This window comes from Rattus norvegicus, chromosome 20, assembly GCF_021556685.1.
Source record: "Rattus norvegicus strain SHRSP/BbbUtx chromosome 20, alternate assembly SHRSP_T2T, whole genome shotgun sequence".
NCBI classification, from domain to species: Eukaryota; Metazoa; Chordata; class Mammalia; order Rodentia; family Muridae; genus Rattus; species Rattus norvegicus.
This window is the reverse complement of record NC_141553.1, coordinates 27,570,780-27,588,982: the sequence shown is the minus strand read 5'-3', so window position 1 is coordinate 27,588,982 and position 18,203 is coordinate 27,570,780. Positions and strand designations below refer to the sequence as shown.

At 37.6% G+C, this 18,203-nt stretch overlaps 1 protein-coding gene across 2 annotated transcripts in view; it reads right to left on the bottom strand.

Annotated features, from left to right (window-relative positions):
- The window catches only part of Ranbp2 (RAN binding protein 2), a 51,175-nt gene that overhangs the window by 3,122 nt on the left and 29,850 nt on the right, over positions 1-18,203 (bottom strand). The window contains exons 20-27 of one of the 2 annotated variants that reach the window (XM_087597191.1): positions 12,781-17,548; positions 12,161-12,238; positions 10,353-10,523; positions 9,559-9,645; positions 8,914-9,092; positions 5,574-5,775; positions 3,629-3,730; positions 1,428-1,573 (exon numbers count right to left, since the gene is read on the bottom strand). In XM_087597191.1, coding sequence (XP_087453317.1) covers positions 1,428-1,573; positions 3,629-3,730; positions 5,574-5,775; positions 8,914-9,092; positions 9,559-9,645; positions 10,353-10,523; positions 12,161-12,238; positions 12,781-17,548 — 5,733 coding nt within the window. 2 annotated transcript variants of the gene reach the window in all.

Genomic DNA, 18,203 nt, shown 5'->3' with positions numbered 1-18,203 from the left:
CTTAAAAGATGTACTTTACTTTTAATTTATGTATAAGTCTATATGCGAGTGTGTGCATATATATGCATGCAGATGACTACAGAAGCCAAAGGCATTGGATTTCCCCTGGAGCCAGTTAGAGGCCGTTGTGGATGCTGGGAACCAACAACAGTTACAAACATCACCTGTGAGCAGATCTCTCAGCCACAGCAGTGCTCTCTTTTTCTTTTTTAAGATTTATTTTATTATGTATACAGTGCTCTGGCTGCATGTATGCATGCAGGTCAGAAGATTGTTATAGATATTATTATATATTTCATTATAGATGGTTATGAGCTGCCATGTGGTTGCTGAGAATTGAGCCCAGGTTCTCTGGAAGAACAGCCAGTGCTCTTAACTGCTGAGCCATTTCTCCAGCCCAGCAGTGCTGATTCTTGTAGTGTGACGGTAACTGAGACTGAAAATGGACATGAGAATTTTCTAAAATAATGTCTTCTCTATTTCACCCCTAAAATTGTTTTATGAAGATGAACATGATCTCCTAATGATATAACAAAAATATCTATGGCTGAGCAAGATGGCCAGCAAGTAAACATGCATGCTAGCTACACAGTCCTAAAAACCTGCGCCCAAGCCCTAGAGAGCTGTCCCGACCTCCACATAACACCATGTACAATACCTGCTTGTGTTCTCGCAGATGCTCTGTGCTACGTACACACTCTATAAACACACACAAAGATGCACATGTGTGCAGGGGAAAGCTGAGTGGGCCCCAAGTACTAACGTGCTTACTAACACGAGCAAAGCCCTGGATTGTATCCTCCGCAGTGCACCCAAAAATACCTCAAAGCAATTCCTACAAAAAGGCTGGAAATCTGGGTTGGAGAGACGACTCAGCAGTTAAGAGCACTGGATATTCTTCCAGAGGACCTGGGCTCAATTCTCAACAACCGCATGGCAGCTCATAACCATCTATAACGCCATCTGTGTGTAACTCCAGTGCAAAGGTATATGACACCCTCAGGGAATATGACCATAGGCACACGCATGGTACATAGACTTGCATGTAGGCAAAAGACTATACACATAAGATAAATAATTTTTAGTAAGTCTGAGGCTAGAAAGATGGCTCAGCAGTTAAGAGCACTGACTGCTCTTCCAGAGGTCCTGAGTTCAAATCCCAGCAACTACTTGGCAGTTCACAACCATCTATAATGAGATCCGATGCCCTCTTCTGGTGTGTCTGAAGACAGCAACAGGTACTTATATATAATAAATAAATAAATCTTTTAAAAAAATAGAAAAAAGTCTGGAAATGTAACAAATAGAACATAATGTTTAGCTGTTCTGGGAAAAAATGTAGACAGCAGTATTTAAAAAAAAAAAATCAAACCAGGGCATAATTTTACACCCCATTACTAATCAATTGTTCACTTCCTGGCCCTTACCTCTGGTAAGGAGACTATGGGTTCAAAGTGGATGTCCTCATTGTGAACTACGTCTTCATCACTGCCATCTTCATCGTCACCATCTTTACTTGTAGACTGTGTTCCAAACACAGCTGCTCCAGTGTTTGCCCACTGGAAATTTTTATCTAATAAATAAATTAGGCTATTTAAACAGTGAACTCTTAAATTTTTATAAAAAATAATTTTGCATTTTGTAGATTACTTTTCAATGATGAAATACATCAGTACATGTAATTTTCAACAATATCTGTTTGAGGTGTTTAAAGTAATATTATTCTGGCAATTTCAACAACTATGGAATACAATTCATTAATTGTGGTGTATTTATAGGTTAAAAACTATTTTAAGAAAGAAGGTGCCAGACTGAGTGGCCCAAATCTTTAATACTAATACCCAGGAAGAAGAGGTAGGTAGATTATCTGTGAGTTCAAGGTTAGCCTAGTTTATACACAATGAGTTCCTACAGCCAGAGCTATTATAGTGAGACCCTGTCTCAAAACACCAAAAAGGAAGAAGAAAAGAGAAAAAATGCAAAACTAAAGGATTCAACACAGAAGAAAATAAATACATTGAAGAAAATAAAATATAAGCAAAGCAGGGAACTGATAAAGCCAAAATCTACTTTTGGCTTCATGCTTCCTATGTTAACAAAACAACCAAGGAAAGAGATAGTGAAGAGAGGCTGCAATGACAATATCTACTAAGACGAGGCTCGCCTGATAGCTAAGTTCTCTCACACTCAGTGACCAATACTGGTAATAAGCAATCACTACCAATTTTCATTTGGCTTTTTTCTGGGGGTGGGGATGAGGCAGTAAGTACACCTACTGTTCTGGTCTACTTACTCACTCACTACTCATCTTTTAATTCTAATCTATTAAATATGTTAAAACTAAAGTTTAAAGGCTTGGTATCACCTTTAATCCAGCATGCAGGAGACAGATCTTTGTGAGCTGAAGGCCAGTCTAGTCACATTAAGAGTTCCAGCCAGGTGAGGACACATAGTAAGACCCTACCTCAAAAGACAGTAACTGGGCATAAGTAAAATATGAATTCTTATCAATATTTTTGTCTCCTTTTTTTTTTTAGACAGGATTTCTCTGTGCTGCAATAAAAATATATTTCTTTCTTTTTTTTCTTTCTCTTCTTCTCTCTCTCTCTCTCTCTCTCTCTTTTTCTTTTTTTTTTTTTTTTTTTTTTGAGACAGGGTTTCACTATATAGCCCTAACCATCCTGGAACTCTCTCTGTAGACCAGGTTAGCCATGGCCTCACAGAGAGACCAATCTCCGCTTCAAGAGTGAATGGATTAGAGGTGTGCACTACCACTGTCTAGTTCTATCACTCGTTTCTAAAACTTTAATGTGTTTCTATAAGTAGCATGAACTTTAAAATGTATAAAGACCTAAGTAGGACTAAAATCTTAAATTGTATTATTTTAGCATTCTAAAATTTATTCTCTAAACATCTTAAAGAATAGTTTAAATGGTGCTATAATCACAATATGAAAGATCTTATGAATAAAAAGAATGAAGTCTAATGGTGATAAGACTTGAAACAAATAGCACCTGCATGGCAGCTCATAACCATCTCTAACTTATAAGATTTGAAACAAATCTCTAACTCCAGGTCCAGAGGATTTGCCCTCTGAGGGCACTGCATACATGTGACAAAAACACTCCAACACAAATAAATCTTAAAAATATAAACGCCACTGATAAATAAATGAGAAACTACACTAATTTGTAACTTACTTTAAACACAATAAATTTGCACAACCCTAATGCAGAGATCCAATTAGTCTTAAAACCAAGTCAGGGTTATTCCAAAACTGAAAAACATACATGTATATGAGAAAGAAAGGGCTATCAGCATTGATAAGTTAAGAGAAAATTCTTACAGCTATTATCATCAATGAGAGAATGTGCAATCCTAATTACTAAAAAAGCAAACCAAGGACAGGGCCATTCCATTTACACTCACAACATGAAAAGGACTGCTTTTTTCTGATACACATGGCTGACACCAATATTAGTGTCATTCCTCTTTTTTTTTTTTTTTTTGGGGGGGGGGGGTTCTTTTTTTCGGAGCTGGGGACCGAACCCAGGGCCTTGCGCTTCCTAGGTAAGCGCTCTACCACTGAGCTAAATCCCCAGCCCCGTGTCATTCCTCTTGATCTTACCTTTAGGACCAAAAGCAAAATCTCCAGAATTACTTGAAGCCAAGTCTGCAAATGACAGGCCTGTACCACTTCCAAATCCAAACAAAACAGTCTTGCTTTCCCCTGACAAAAGGAAGAAACAATTTCCTGTTTGAGTTGAGATAGACTCAACTATTTCCAGAAGAAACAGAACTCAGTACTCTAGGTGAGGCAGGGTATAAAATACACTTTTTATATTTAGTATTTACTCTTCTAGAATGCCTTCAAATTCAAGACTAATTTTTCTGAGTTATGTTTTTCAAACTGTGTGTATACATATATATGTATATATATATATGTATTTGTGTATATATACATATACATACATGTATGTGTTTATATATATTTATATATACACATATGTATATATAATCTTTTTTTTTTTTTGGTTCTTTTTCCGGAGCTGGGGACCGAACCCAGGGCCTTGCGCTTCCCAGGCAAGCGCTCTACCACTGAGTTAAATCCCCAACCCCTAATCTATCATTTAAAGAGTTATTTTATTTTATTCTTTTCAATACACTGTTGGTCTCTTCAGACACACCAAAAGAGGGCATTGGACCCCATCATAGAGGGTTGTGAGCCACCAAGTGGTTGCTGGGAATTGAACTCAGGACCTCTGGAAAAGGAATTAGTGCTCTTAACTGCTGAGTCATCTCTCCAGGCTCTACAAACTATATTTAAGTTACAAAATACATCCAATTTCAAGGTTACTCGGTAATATTACCTTTACAGGTACTATGCCCAATGAACACCAATCTAAAACCTAAACCACAATCACTTCACAAATCCACTGAGGTACACAAGTTCTCTTTATCAAGGTTCTTACACACTCAAACAAGCAGTCAAAGGTAAGATCTTAGAAAAAACATCTATACCAAACATTTTTTAAAAGATTTATTATTTTTAATTGTGTGTTTCTGCATGTGTGTGAGCAAATAAATGCACATGAGTACAAGCTCCCAGAAAGAAGAGGGCTAAGGGTGTGAGTTAGCCACCTGCCATGAGTGCTGGCCACTAAACGCTGCATAAGCAGTAGGCACTTCTCAATTTTTCTGTGTTCTTTACATTTAGACACCTTGTCTAAATTCCACTCGTTTCATGATCTCTGAAATTGCTTTGGCCTACTTACTTTTACCTGAAAACAGTGCTTTTGGTTGTGAAGTTATTTTTCTTGTCCCAATATATTAAGTAACATAAATATGCTATTTGTGACCTCTGCTGGGATTAGTTCTGGACAGGAGAAGATGGTATTATAAATACTGTCCATGTATAAAGAAACACAATTCCCAAAGACACTCCTTCCAACCCAGAAAAACTGAGACACATAGTAACATTAACAGCAATTACTGTAAATGACAAGTGAGTTTTATAGCTTGTACAGATTTTAGTATCATAAAAATCTTAAGCTTCTACAGTAATAATCTATAACTCAAGCACCCTGAGTATGTTTGGGTAAAATTAATACATAACACAACAATCAAGTAACACCAAGAAAATGACTATGCAAGCAAATTATTCTTATGCAAAGAGGTCAATCATAATGCTCTCTATTCTCTAATAGCTTCAAATCAAGTGCTAGGTTGAGTGTGTCAGTGTACATCTTTAATCCCAGCACTTGGAAGCAAAGGCAGCCAGATCTCTGTGAATGTGAGGCCAGTCTGATCTACAGAGTGTTCCAGGTCTGCCAAGGTTACACAGAGAGACCCTGTGTTTAAAAAATAAAGTATACCAAATGATGAAATGTCACTATTTACTGTTTCATTTATTGAGAAGGAAATATTACTTGTTTGGTTACTGTGACAAATAATTATGCTCCTATATTCACCTTAAACATTTCCAACTAAGTTCTCAGAATCTACTCTATTTTCTCAAGCACACGGGCAGTATTGTATATACTGCATAATATAAACACATGATCATCTTTTACCTTGGCTTGGGAATTCCATGTCAGTTTCTTTTTTAGTGGACAAATCTACAGGCTTGTCCATAGTCCCAGGGACAGGAGATGAGCTACTGTGTTTGGTATCGGAATCGGGTTCTTCAGACTTAGAGCCATCGGGGTTTGTTGCTTCAGTCTCACCTGTCTGCTCAATACCAACTGTGTTAGTCACTTTCTCACTCTGGGATTTCTACAAAGAGGAAAGAAACAAAACACATCATCCTCTACAGCCATCAAAAGATATAGAAAAATAGTAAATGGTTTCTATAAAGTTTGGTGTGTTTTAAAGATTTATTTATTTTATGTAATGAGTACACTGTAGCTGTCTTCAGACACACCAGAAGAGGACATCAGATGGTTATGAGCCACCATGTGGTTGCTGGGAATTGAACTCAGGACCTCTGGAAGAGCAGTCAGTGCTCTTAACCGCTGAGCCATCTCTCCAGCCCCTGGTGTGCGTAACCACTGAAAAGGCAGGAAAATTAACAGAAATAAAAACCAGGAAGGGACAGGCAAAATTTAAAATGAACAGTAAACTTAGAACCAACCCCTTTGATTAAATGAATGTCAAATGGTCTAAGCACTAGTAAAAGATTATTCTATTGGGTTTGTTTGCTTGCTTGTTTGTTTTTACTACAGAAAACACAAAGGTTGGAGAGTTATCTTGGTAGCCATGTAGCAGTACATCACCTGCAAGGCCCTGGGAAAAGAATACACACAACAGGACATTAAGAGGAGGAGAGTGAAAAGTTAAAGGGTTGGGGGCATAATGATGAAGTTAAAGATTAATATCTCATAGATATTCAAAAAGACAGAATTTTTATCAAACAAAGCAGAGTTAAGAAAAATTACAAGTGATAAAGAAGCGTGATCAAGATGAAAAGATCAATTTACTCTCCTAGAATGGCAGGATAAGAACCACCTTAGATATTTTCCTCCATAAACAATGAAAACACAAAGAACGATCAAAATCAACTCTTTTTGTCTACTCTGGAAATTAACCAAAAAACCCCACAACAACCTAAGGAATTTTTTAAAATGAAACTATGAACTGAAATTAAGGGGGGGAAGGGTGCTATTTTTATAGCACTAAGCTACTCTCACTCCTTTTTCTGTATACCCTGTTTTAATTCATAAAAACAATACATGGAACAATATAACTATAAACTAATAAAACTATAAATATACTCATAGACCGTGAATCACTAGCAAAGCCTTATATATACAAAGTCACTATACAACTGTCCAATGGATAGGTGAAAAGCATAGCACAGAAGTCCTTTGACCTGAATAGAAATGACAGCAACACACATTAAAACTTGTGTGCCTAAGTAACACTGAAGGGACAATAGAATTTGTATAAACATTATGCTCTTAATCTTACCTCTGTACTCATGCTTCTACAATGAGAAATAGAAAAACAGCAAAGTAAACCCAAGGCAAGAAAGATATAATAAAGAGCACAAATCAATGGAATTTAACAAAGAGAGGGATGAAATCAAAATCTGTTCATACCATGGGGTAAGGGGGCAAGAACCATAAAAAACGGAAAGGTCAGAAATGGGGAGAGAGGAGCAATGTAAGGCATTAGTAAACAAGACAAACACATGAAATGGACACACCCTCTACTAGATCCAAAACAAAAACAAAAAACAAAAAACAAAAAAAAAAAAAAAAAACCAGCAAAGAGGGTTAGGTACTTCAATAACACAAGCATTAAGAGACTGAAAATGGATGCCAGATCTACATTGTATGGCAACCACCCACAATCCCAGCACTCTGAAGAGGAGAGGAGAAGTTCCCAGGAAGGTCAAAGCCAGCCTGTACTTACAATGGGGCCCTGTCTCCAACTAAAACTCATTCAGTAACAAAGAGATTAATAACCTAAACAGACGTTTGGAATAGTGCTTCCCATTTAATTGTTTTCAAGGTCTTAAGAAAACACCAATCCTGGTATGGTTCCTTTAGTTAAAACTATCAAACACTTACTAGGAAACAACATCAATCAGACAAAATCTCTTTTTGAAAATAGCCTAGTGGTGTGGCAGCGACAAATGAATCACTGATTAACCTAGCCTGGTCTACAGAGTGAGTTCCAGGACAGCCACAGCCAGGTCTACACAGAGAAACCCTGTCTTGAACGCCCCCGCCCACCCCCAAGAAGAATATAGTAGCACTCAAAAGTATTTCCTAATTTATTTGCTATAGTACCATTAGCTTTTTTTTTTTTAATGGTGGGGTTTCACTATGTTGACTGGCCTGGAAGTGAGATGTCCACATTTGCTTCTACAAAACTAAAGATGTGGACTATCACTTCCAACTCAGAATTAAGTTTTAATTTTTATTTGTGTGTATGTGAGAGATTATGTGTAAGTGAGTTCAGGGTACCCAAAGAGGCCAGAAGAAGGTATTTGGATCCTGATGATGGTGTGTCAACTGACTGACATGGGTGTTATAAAGTGAACTCCAGTCCTCTGCAAGTGCATACACTTAAATTCTAAGGTATCCATCCAACCCCAGTACTGGTTTTTATATGGAAGCAAGGAACATCCACTTTTAAGAACAGCAACACAATTTACCAAGTTGAATTCTTTCCTAGGAATGCCAGAACCATCCACAAACTGAAAAAAAAATTAAAAAAAAAAAAAAAAAAAAACCTATCATTTCAGCCAAGACAGACAGTAAGAAGGAACACCACTCAATATTCGGATTAAGAACTCTTACTCATCAGAGACCTTAGAACACGCAATCCTCAACATAATGTACCTATAAAATTCATTCTCTCAGGGCTCAGGGAACCCTGTTGAAGAGGAAACAGAAAAAGTGTAAGAGCCAGAGTGTATGAAGGACACCAGGGGAACAGTGCCTGCACTCTTCTCCCTTAGCAGTGTTTATTTTCTAATGATGGACAAAGTAATCTAGATAGGGGAGGGAAGAGAAACAGGGAGGAACTGAAGGAGGGGAAAATGGAAAATGGTAATCAGGATACATTATGTGAGAAAAGAACATTTTCGATAAATGAGGAAAACAGGGAAAAAAAACTTGCTAATATTAGCTACAATTTAACTGTTAAGAAAAGAAATTTTAAAGCAAATTTTGTTTATATCTACAAAGACTCCTGGTGGTGTTTTAACTGACATGATACTGAGCCTCGGATTCAATGCCCTAACCATTTTGAGTGTTCTCATTCATGAATAGTAACATGGCTCTCCATTTACAGAATCTGGCACTTGTGCTTGCTAAGGCCAAGTATTAGACTGGACAGTAAGATTTAAAATGTACCAACAGAGGCCAGAGAATGGAAAGGCAACAATGGGGGCAGTCTAACCTGAGCTTCCTGAACTTTCCGAAGCTCTGACTGAAAATCCTCCCCATTTCCATTGTCCTCATCAGTGTCACTGCAGACTCCACAGAAAAATGTAGGCGGAAGCTTTAAAGTATCTGCTTTTGCTCTCTCTTCAACTGTTGGCTTCTTCTCCCAAACAATAACACATTCTTTGTCATTATCTGAAAAAGCCACACAACACAAGCAAAGACACAATCAGAAACCCAACCCGTCCATAACTGTCACTCTGCAGGGTTTTCAATACAATTTAAGGACCTCCGTAACAAGGACTATGAATGCTCATGACTACGAAAATCAACCAGTGAACCAGTGTTTTTCAACTAACATTAATCTCTGTTAATATTTTAAATGTATCCCATAAGTAAAACTAGACGTAACATATATCAGAGTAAAAGTAAAAAGTACCTTTAAAAGACTAGACTTTACCCAGGCATTGTGGCACATGCCTTAAATCCCAGAAGCAGTGAGGGAAGGAAATAGCTGTGAATTCAAAGCTAACCTGGTCTACAAAGTAAGTCCAGAATAGCCACAGCTCTGTTACACAGAAAAATACTGTCTCCACAAAGAGAGCGAGAGAGCGAGAGAGAGAGAGAGAGCATTTAAAATATTAAAGTTGTATAAACATACCTGCTAGATTTTCTTCCAATGGTTTTTCTGAGTCATCCACATAGAGTTTTCCATTAAGTTTCTTGACGGCCATTTCAAAATCTTCATCTTCATATACAATTGATTATATTGAGTAAAATAATTTTAGTAAGTAGGTTTTCCTATATACCAACCTAGAAATGACCTCCACTTCCTTTCCCTCTCTGTATCACATGGTCCTCAGTTCTGCCGATCTGGCCTTTGACCTCCGACTGCTACTACTAGTCTCCACTTGTGCTCCTCTCACACTTACCATTCTGTCATTTCCACACAGCTCACAATATGTGCTCACCCAGCCCCACGGATGATATTCTATATCACAGCACAAAGGATCTTACTGAGACTTTGAGGACGTTATCCTCCCTCTTTTGCTTTGAATACTTATGGAATTAGGATTACTTCCAATTTCGTCAAAACATCAGCCTGGCATATAATAACCATCTTTTTTTAAGGGCTTCTTTAATGAATGCCATTCTTCTGATGATTTCATCCACTGACTATTTTATATACACAGGCTAAATACCCACCTCTAAGGATACTGAATCTGTTTCAATTTTGTTCCTTTTTTTGAGATGAGATCTCACTCTCTAACTCAAGCTAGTCTGAAACTCCCCATGAATATGAATTCATAAGCATCCTACCTTGACCTATCAGGTGCTAGGATTATAGGCATGAGCCATCACTTCGGGAAAATGTCAGGCTTTAAATAATTAATTAAACTTAATTTAATTAAGTATACTCCTGATTACTAAGATTATCAATTTAAGAATACTTACCATCCTCCTCTTCTTCACTAACATAACCTGGCCTATTCTTATAACAAAAGAAAGTTGAAGGAAGCAGAAGTTTCTCTGCAAGGGCTTTCTGCTCAGGAGTGGGAGTGAGTTCATACACAATGAGAATATCAGTATCTGAGGGAGGATCTTCAGGTTTATTCTTCTCTCGGGCTATAACCAAATCAAAACAACTGATAAGTCAACAGCCTAACTAAAAACACAAAGAACATGAAACTTACCTATGGGTTAAAACAGCACACTGATAAAATAAAAACAAATACTTTGGGGACAAACCAAGTTCTATAATGACCATGAATTTGAATTAGAAGCCTGGTTTAGTGTTCTATTAAAACTCTTATAGAACACAAAGCTTTTAAAAATCCTTTTACTAGTCCCTGAAATTACTAATTTCTATAATGTAAAAAGTGTTGCTATAATCACATTCCGTACACTAAACAGTGATTCAGCCAAGTACCCATGCACTTACAACTGAGAAAGTACCTCAGTATTATCCAACATAAATATTAGTACACCCAGAGCCAGCCTTTATTAGTCCCTATAAAGAAAACAAACAACTTTTCTAACTGAAAAGGATGGGGGGGGGGTGGCAGGTGATAGCATTGTATCCATTTTTTGCATCCTTTCAAGTGTGAAACAACCACTCTATGATGATACTTTATATATCAAGACAATTTCTGTGGCTAAAAACATCACACCCACTCCCATCTGATAAAAGAACAAAGATTTAGAGAGAAAAAGGAACCCTATACATAAAGTCTGTTCTGATATATTAAGAATCTCTAGCTCATAGGTACTGATAAACTGGTGTCTTAAACCAGTCATGAAATATGTATGTGCCAACCACTACAAGGGAAATGTCCACTACAGCTTCCCTATCCAATATGGTAGCCTACCCATATATGACTTCTTAACACTTGAAAGATGGCTAAGCCAAACTAAGATGCACACATAGTGGATTCAAACGGCTTCGCATTAAAAAAGAATGTAAATGCCGTTTGGTTTTTAAAATGGTATGCTGCCATTGTTCTTTAAAGTTGAAACATTCTGTATACACGTTATATTGAATGATTATTAAACTGATTTTCTTTTATGCTACCTATTTTAGTGTTTCGTTTTCTATGTTGCTCTCAGAATACGTTAGACATACTGATCATACTATATTTCTACTGGATGGCATTACTAAAGAGAACTGGTACCCATTTTTCTGTAAGGTCAAGATGAATGACTTGGACATACTTCCCTCATTTGCTCTTAATGGGCTTCTACAAATTCTGCATTCTTATTACTTCAGTTAAGAAGCAAAACTTATATAAATGACCTGCATTATATAAGGAGTATAAGTTATAGATGATAGCTATTCAAAATGAGGTCTGATTTCAAATATAGTCTCTAAACCCTAAATAGACATGTATTATATACATCCTGCTGCCATCGTATCTAAATACTGGCAGACAGTAGTGGCTAAAGTCAACATTTAGAAAAAACAGGTCTTTCTTAAACACAGTTACAAAGAATTTAAAAAGTCAGTGAAGCAGCAAGACAAAGACAGACATTAATTAAGCAGAGCTGAAAACGAAGCAAAGATGGCCTAACACGTAGACACCAAGCAGATCAAAGTTTTCAAGCAATATTAAAGGCTGTTACATCACCACTCAAAAAGTATGTTTTATAAAATGTCATTCTTTAACATGCGCATTGCACTGTCAAGTATTCCCAATTCATACAGCCACAATTATTTGGCTACCAGCTAATAGTCACCTCACACTGACAATGCTAGCTCTCTATACCTTTGCTCTCAGGTTGTGAGGTAGGGATGCTGGTCCAAAAGGCCATTGGATTAGATTTAAAAAGGCTAAAATTAAATCCTAGGAAAATAAAGAATATTTTGGGTTTTTTAACGTCTCATGAAACAAAATAAATGGTTTAAAAAATTCAGACCTCTCATTTTATCCCAATCTGGTTGTCTTACATGTTCATTTTATGCACAAGGTCTCTTTCTTTGCTAACTGAATAAATGGTGGCAATACTAAATACTAACTCATAAAACATACACGCAACTTCTCAATAACATGCTTCCAGTGTTTTTTTAAAATAACACAACACTGAAGAATCAATATTTAAAAGACTCAATACTCATGATTCAAATGTACAAGTCTTTGTACTATACTAGGTTCTTTGACACTGCTTTATAATGATACTGTCTCTCTAACTGCTGAAATGAATCTCTTATGATCTGTTAGTTTGAATTCTCACAAGTTTATTTAGAGATTAAACTTGTCTTTTCAAATACTTTTGAATGTTTATAAACTAGTGTTTATGACAACTTTGACTAAAATGAGTTTCCTATAAAGAGTCAAAGGTAAACATTTAAAAAAAATCTACTTAGCTGTAAAGACTAAGTACTTACCCTTTTCTGGTGTTTTAAACGTTGAAGAGGTCTCTTTTGAAAAGGCAATGAGATTCTTGACTTTGCCATCAGAAGATTGCTTGATGTCAGAGTTCGGTGGCAGCTCGCCTTTGTCAGGGTCTACTTTCCCTTCAGATCCACTCTGGACTATTGAACTAATTTCACTATTGCTATTTTTCAAAGGTGCATTAAAACTAAATCCAAACAAAGAACCAGTGGCTGAACTGTTGCCAAATGCAAATGGCTTTGATTTTTCACTACTAAAAATGCTTTTAACAGATTCAGAGCCAAATACAAACTTAGGAGGAGAAACTACTGCTTTTGGTGTTGTTTCAGAAGTGCTAGATGTTTCTCCAGCCTCTGAAGTTGTATCTACTACCTCATCTCCTTGAGTTAAATCTGTCCTTTCTCTTGTGGTTTCTTCTAAGACAGCAATAGCAATTTTGCCACATGGTGACTCTCTAGGGGTGCTCAGATGAGAAACATGAGGTGTTATCAAACAATCTTTTTCTTGTGCTGTTTTTGCTTCATCAAAAATTTTCTTAAATGAGTCTGCAACATCTTGTAGTTTAAAACGAACAGCTAAATGTTCTATTTTTCTTTCTCCATCTGCAAAATCACATGCAGTCCACACCCATACTCTTTCAGTCCCTTTCATAGTTTGCAAAGTCATATCTGGAGTTATCCTATGATTGGCACAAAGTTTTAATACCTGGTCCCTTCTCATCACTATGCGAACCTGTTTATTATCGTAATTCTGTAAAATTTTTATATCTCCAATGCCTCTTTCTTTCCACTGACCAACATCTTTATCATATCTGTAGAGCTTTGCTCTGTGACTAAAAACAACTTGTTCATTTTCCTCACCACTGGATACTTCAATTAGATCAGGTAAGGGAACAACAGGTTCAAAGTACTGTCCATCTCTCTCTTCTTCTTGAGTAACATCAGACTCTTCATCAGTGCCAACTGAAGTTCCACTCTGGTTCAACTTGGCAGGAGACTTAGATGGACTCAGAGCAGATTTAAAACTGAAGTTAAATCCTGTAGTTGACTCACCAAAGCGGAAGAGGTTTTTCCGCACAGGGCTGCTTGCCAATGGAGAAGCATGAACTGAGCTGCTGCTGACACTGTCATCCAAGGCGTCTTCCCGTAAGTCATAGTTATCCCATTCTAAGGCGGGCCCAGTGTTATCAGGGTTTTGCTTGACTGTAGTGTCTGAGGCACTGGAAGCATCTGCACCTGAACTTGTGTTCTCTTCCTCAGTCACTTTTGCTTGATCATTTGTCAAAAATGTTTTGAAATCTTTCAGTCCGCTCTTCATTTCCTCAGCTCTTTGTATTAATTTAGCAGCCCTGCCAGTATCTACAAGTTTATGGGGTGTCTGAAGTGGAATGTCTAAGAGAAGTCTTTGACACTCCTCAAATTTCTGCTTGAATTCTTCAGCTAGTTCTGGCGTTTTAAACTTTGCAGCCAATTGTTCCAGTTTAGCATCGCCATCTGAGAAATCACTGGCTAGCCACATCCATGCTCTATCTGACCCTGAGAGAGGCTTCAGGTTCATCGTAGTGGTTATCCAATGATTGGCACAAACTTTTAGTACTTGTTCTCTTCGCATCAGCATTCTTAGTTTACCATTGACTTCATTTTTGAGAATTTTTAAGTTCCCCAAACCTCTTTCTTTCCACTGACTTATCTCAGCATCAAATCTAAATAATTTCACCCTTTGAGAATACAAAACTTTTTCATCTTCTTCCCCTGTTACAAGTTCCACTTTTTCCGGCATCTGCACTACTGGTTCAAAATGGATGTCATCGCTGTCCTCGGTCTTATAGGCATCGTCATCTTTCTCAAGATCAGAAGTATTTGCTTTCTCAGCCACTTTGCCACTTTGTGATGAGAATAATTTTTCTCCTGCACCTGAAAATCCCTTGAAATTAGGGTCTTTCTTGCCAAACTGAAATCCTTCTCTTGAAGTTGACTTTGCAAGATCTGCAAAGGTGAAGGTGCTGCTTGTCTGACCAAAGACCACACCACTACCATTCTTCTGACCACTAGTATCATGAGCTTGGAAACCAGGATCATTTTCAAGATGTTTCTCACTCTTCTTCTCTTGATTTCCCTTCTCCTGAATGCCAAACTTAAACCCATCAGCAGATACAGGAATGCAAAAACTAAATCCATCCTTGATTGACTTAAATTCTGTATTAGAAGAACCCTGAAAGGTGAAGGAGGGTGTTTTTTCTTGATCCACATGCCCAAATTTAAATTTCTGCTCTGATATGCCAACTTTAAAATTCTTTTCTGGAAAGTTACTTTTGAATTCTGTTCCCACTTGACTTCCTGCAGATTCATTTAACTGTGACTTTGAGCCCACTGTGAAAGCTGAAGGAGCTTCTGCAATAGGCTTATGAGTTGGCTTGGAGGCATCACAAGACACACATTTTAGGGAAGAGCTCTCATTTTGTACAGAACAAACAGTACACTCCCACTCTCCTTCCTTTCTGGTAAACAAGCCTTCAAAACCACACTTTGGAGATTTGCTTGTCTCTGAAGAGGCAGGAGCTGATACAGCAGATGTAGGCTGATTCTGCTTATTTGGATTCTGACAAGCAATACATTGAGAAGCACTTGCTTCATTTCGGACAAAACACAAGCTGCAATCCCATTGTCCTTCCTTCTTGGCGAACATGCCCTCAAATCCACTCCTGGGAGGCTTAGTCATCTCTGAGGTACCAAACTTGAAAGAGGGAAGTGCTGTAACAGTGGTAGATGAACTGGGTTTAACTGGATTCTGACAAGCAACACACTTTACAGCATTTGCTTCATTTCTCACTGAGCACAAACTACAATCCCACTGTCCTTCTTTCTTAGCAAACATGTCATCAAATCCACTCTTTGAAGTTTTACTTACATCTGAAGTGCCAGCCTTAAAAGAAGCAGGTGATGAGACAGGAGCCTGTTTTGCTGGGTTCTGACAAGCAACACATTTTGTAGAGCTTGCTTCATTTCGGACTAGGCATATACTGCAATCCCACTGACCTTCTTTTTTAGAAAACACAGACCTGAAGTCACTGTCAGCAGACTTAGAAAGATCTCCCTGGCCAAATTTGAAAGAAGTTTGAGCAAAGGAAGACCCATTTTTGTTAGCAGACTTTGTGTTCTGACATGCAATGCACCTAGATACAGTGGGTTCATTTCTTACTAAACAAACACTGCAATCCCAGTGACCTTCTTTATTTGGAGTCATCAATGCAAATCGATCTTGAACATTTTCTGGGCCAGTTTTAGAAGCAAAGCCATTTTCAACTAATGGTGAACCTAGGAGCTCTTTGCCATTCGTTGGTTTTGTATTTTGGCATGATACACATTTCGTAGCAGTTGCAGCATTCTTAAACGAGCAGCTGTTACAATTCCAGAAAGGCCCTTCCTTCTTTACAATCTGGAATTCAAAGTTCAAGTTTCCACCATCAGATTTGCAAATGTCCTTGTTATCCTGAGTTGCAGGTTCTTTGACAATTCTAAGAGTATGATTTGCTGCTGTAGAGGCATTTGTTCCTAAGGCTTTTAAAATGTTCTGGGCCTCTTCAAATTTACACTTAAATAGTGCTGCTTCCTCAGGAGTTTTGAATCTAATTGCAAGCTGTTCTGGTTTGGGCAATTCATCTGCATAATCAAGGGCATGCCATACAAAAGATCTATCTGAGCCAGCATTTGGTGTCAGTTTCATATCGGGGCTTATATAATGATTTGCACAGATCTTTAATACTTGCTCTCGTCTCATCAGAAGGCGAATTTTACCAGATGTTTTGTGCCTTAGTATTTTTACATTGCCTATCCCACGTTCCTTCCATTCTTTGGATTCACCATCAAAACGGAACAACTTTGCACGATTGCAAAAGAATTCTTCTTCATCTTCCTCACCCGTTTTTACTTCTATCTTGTCAGGAAGAGGTACCACAGGCTCAAAGTGAGGACCATCATCCTCTTCATCTCCATGAGCACTTCCTCCATCTGTTTCATGACTTTTATTTGCCAGTTCTGAAGTAGGTGTTGTAAATATGGACTTTCCTGGACCGTGAAAAGTAAACATATCATCACTTCGACGAAAACCAAAATTTTTCTGCTGATTTGGGCCCATGTTTTCTGTAAGTGTACTTTTGCTTCCAAAACTGAATGTATTCCGAGACCCACCAGTTTGAGCTGATATTGGTTTTAGTCCACTATAGCCATCTCCTTGTAAAGGTTTATCTGAGGTCAGGAGACCTAAAAGACTTTCACTGTTACTGTAAGCTGTTGAAGGAGACTGTGTCACTACCTGTGGTGATGAAAATGTGAAGTCACCGTCATTTGATTTGAAATTTGAGTTAAATTTAAAGGGAGTTGGCTGTGTTGTATGTGCTGGTGTTGCCAAAGGTGGCCTTATTACTTCACCCTGCATGGGCTGAACAAAATTGGATTTTCCAAATTCTATAACCTTTGATTCTCCCGATCTTGAAGCATGAGCTACAAGTGGAGGCTTTGTGAAATACCCTGGTTCTGGCAAAGGTGGATTTGTGCTTGTCTGCTGAACATTGTAATTAAAGTAATCATCACCCCTGGGTGATAGAATTCCTGTTGCAGGAGACTCAAAACGCAAGGGAGGACCATACATTTCCTGAGAGAACATACAAGAAGATGAACTTTGCACTGGTGGTGTGTGCATCTGTTGTGAATATGCATAAATATGTTGTTGAGGTGGAAGCCTATTCATGCCATAAACTGGACCCTAAAAGAAAAAAAAAATCAAAATACTTTATGGATTATTCTTAAAACTATAAAAATCTACAAACTAATCAACTCTCACAACCCTCAAATTAGAGTATCACTCAGCAGAAAGCACCAATGCACACAACACCTTAACGAGCACCAATGGTACTGCAAAGACAACCTGAATATATATTTGATAAGACAGCACCTCCAAAATCTGTACTTACAATGATTAAAAAATATATTTTCTTCATTCACTAAACAATTACTAAAGGTTAACCGTAATGATTATTACTAAAATTCATTAATCATTTATTAATATAACAACTAGGCACTGTTGTAAACATTTTTACTTACTTTAGGGGCCTCAAAAACTCTTATTAACTTTAGTATTATTCTCATTTAAAAATAGGTGGCCTAAGAGGTACACAGGTTTTAAAAAAAAAGTGCCAAGTTGACAGTGAGCATAAGAATAAGGATCTAAGTGTATCAGTGCATCCCCAGCTCTGTCCTAGACTATTACCGTCATAATATCCGGGTTGAGTCAATAGGATGGCAATAAATCAGCTAACCAAGCAAGAATAACTAGCTTTATTCCTATCAAAACAGAATAACACAAGGGCCAAAACCACCCAGTCCTCTTACATTTAAAATATTCCAAATGTTCCAACTTA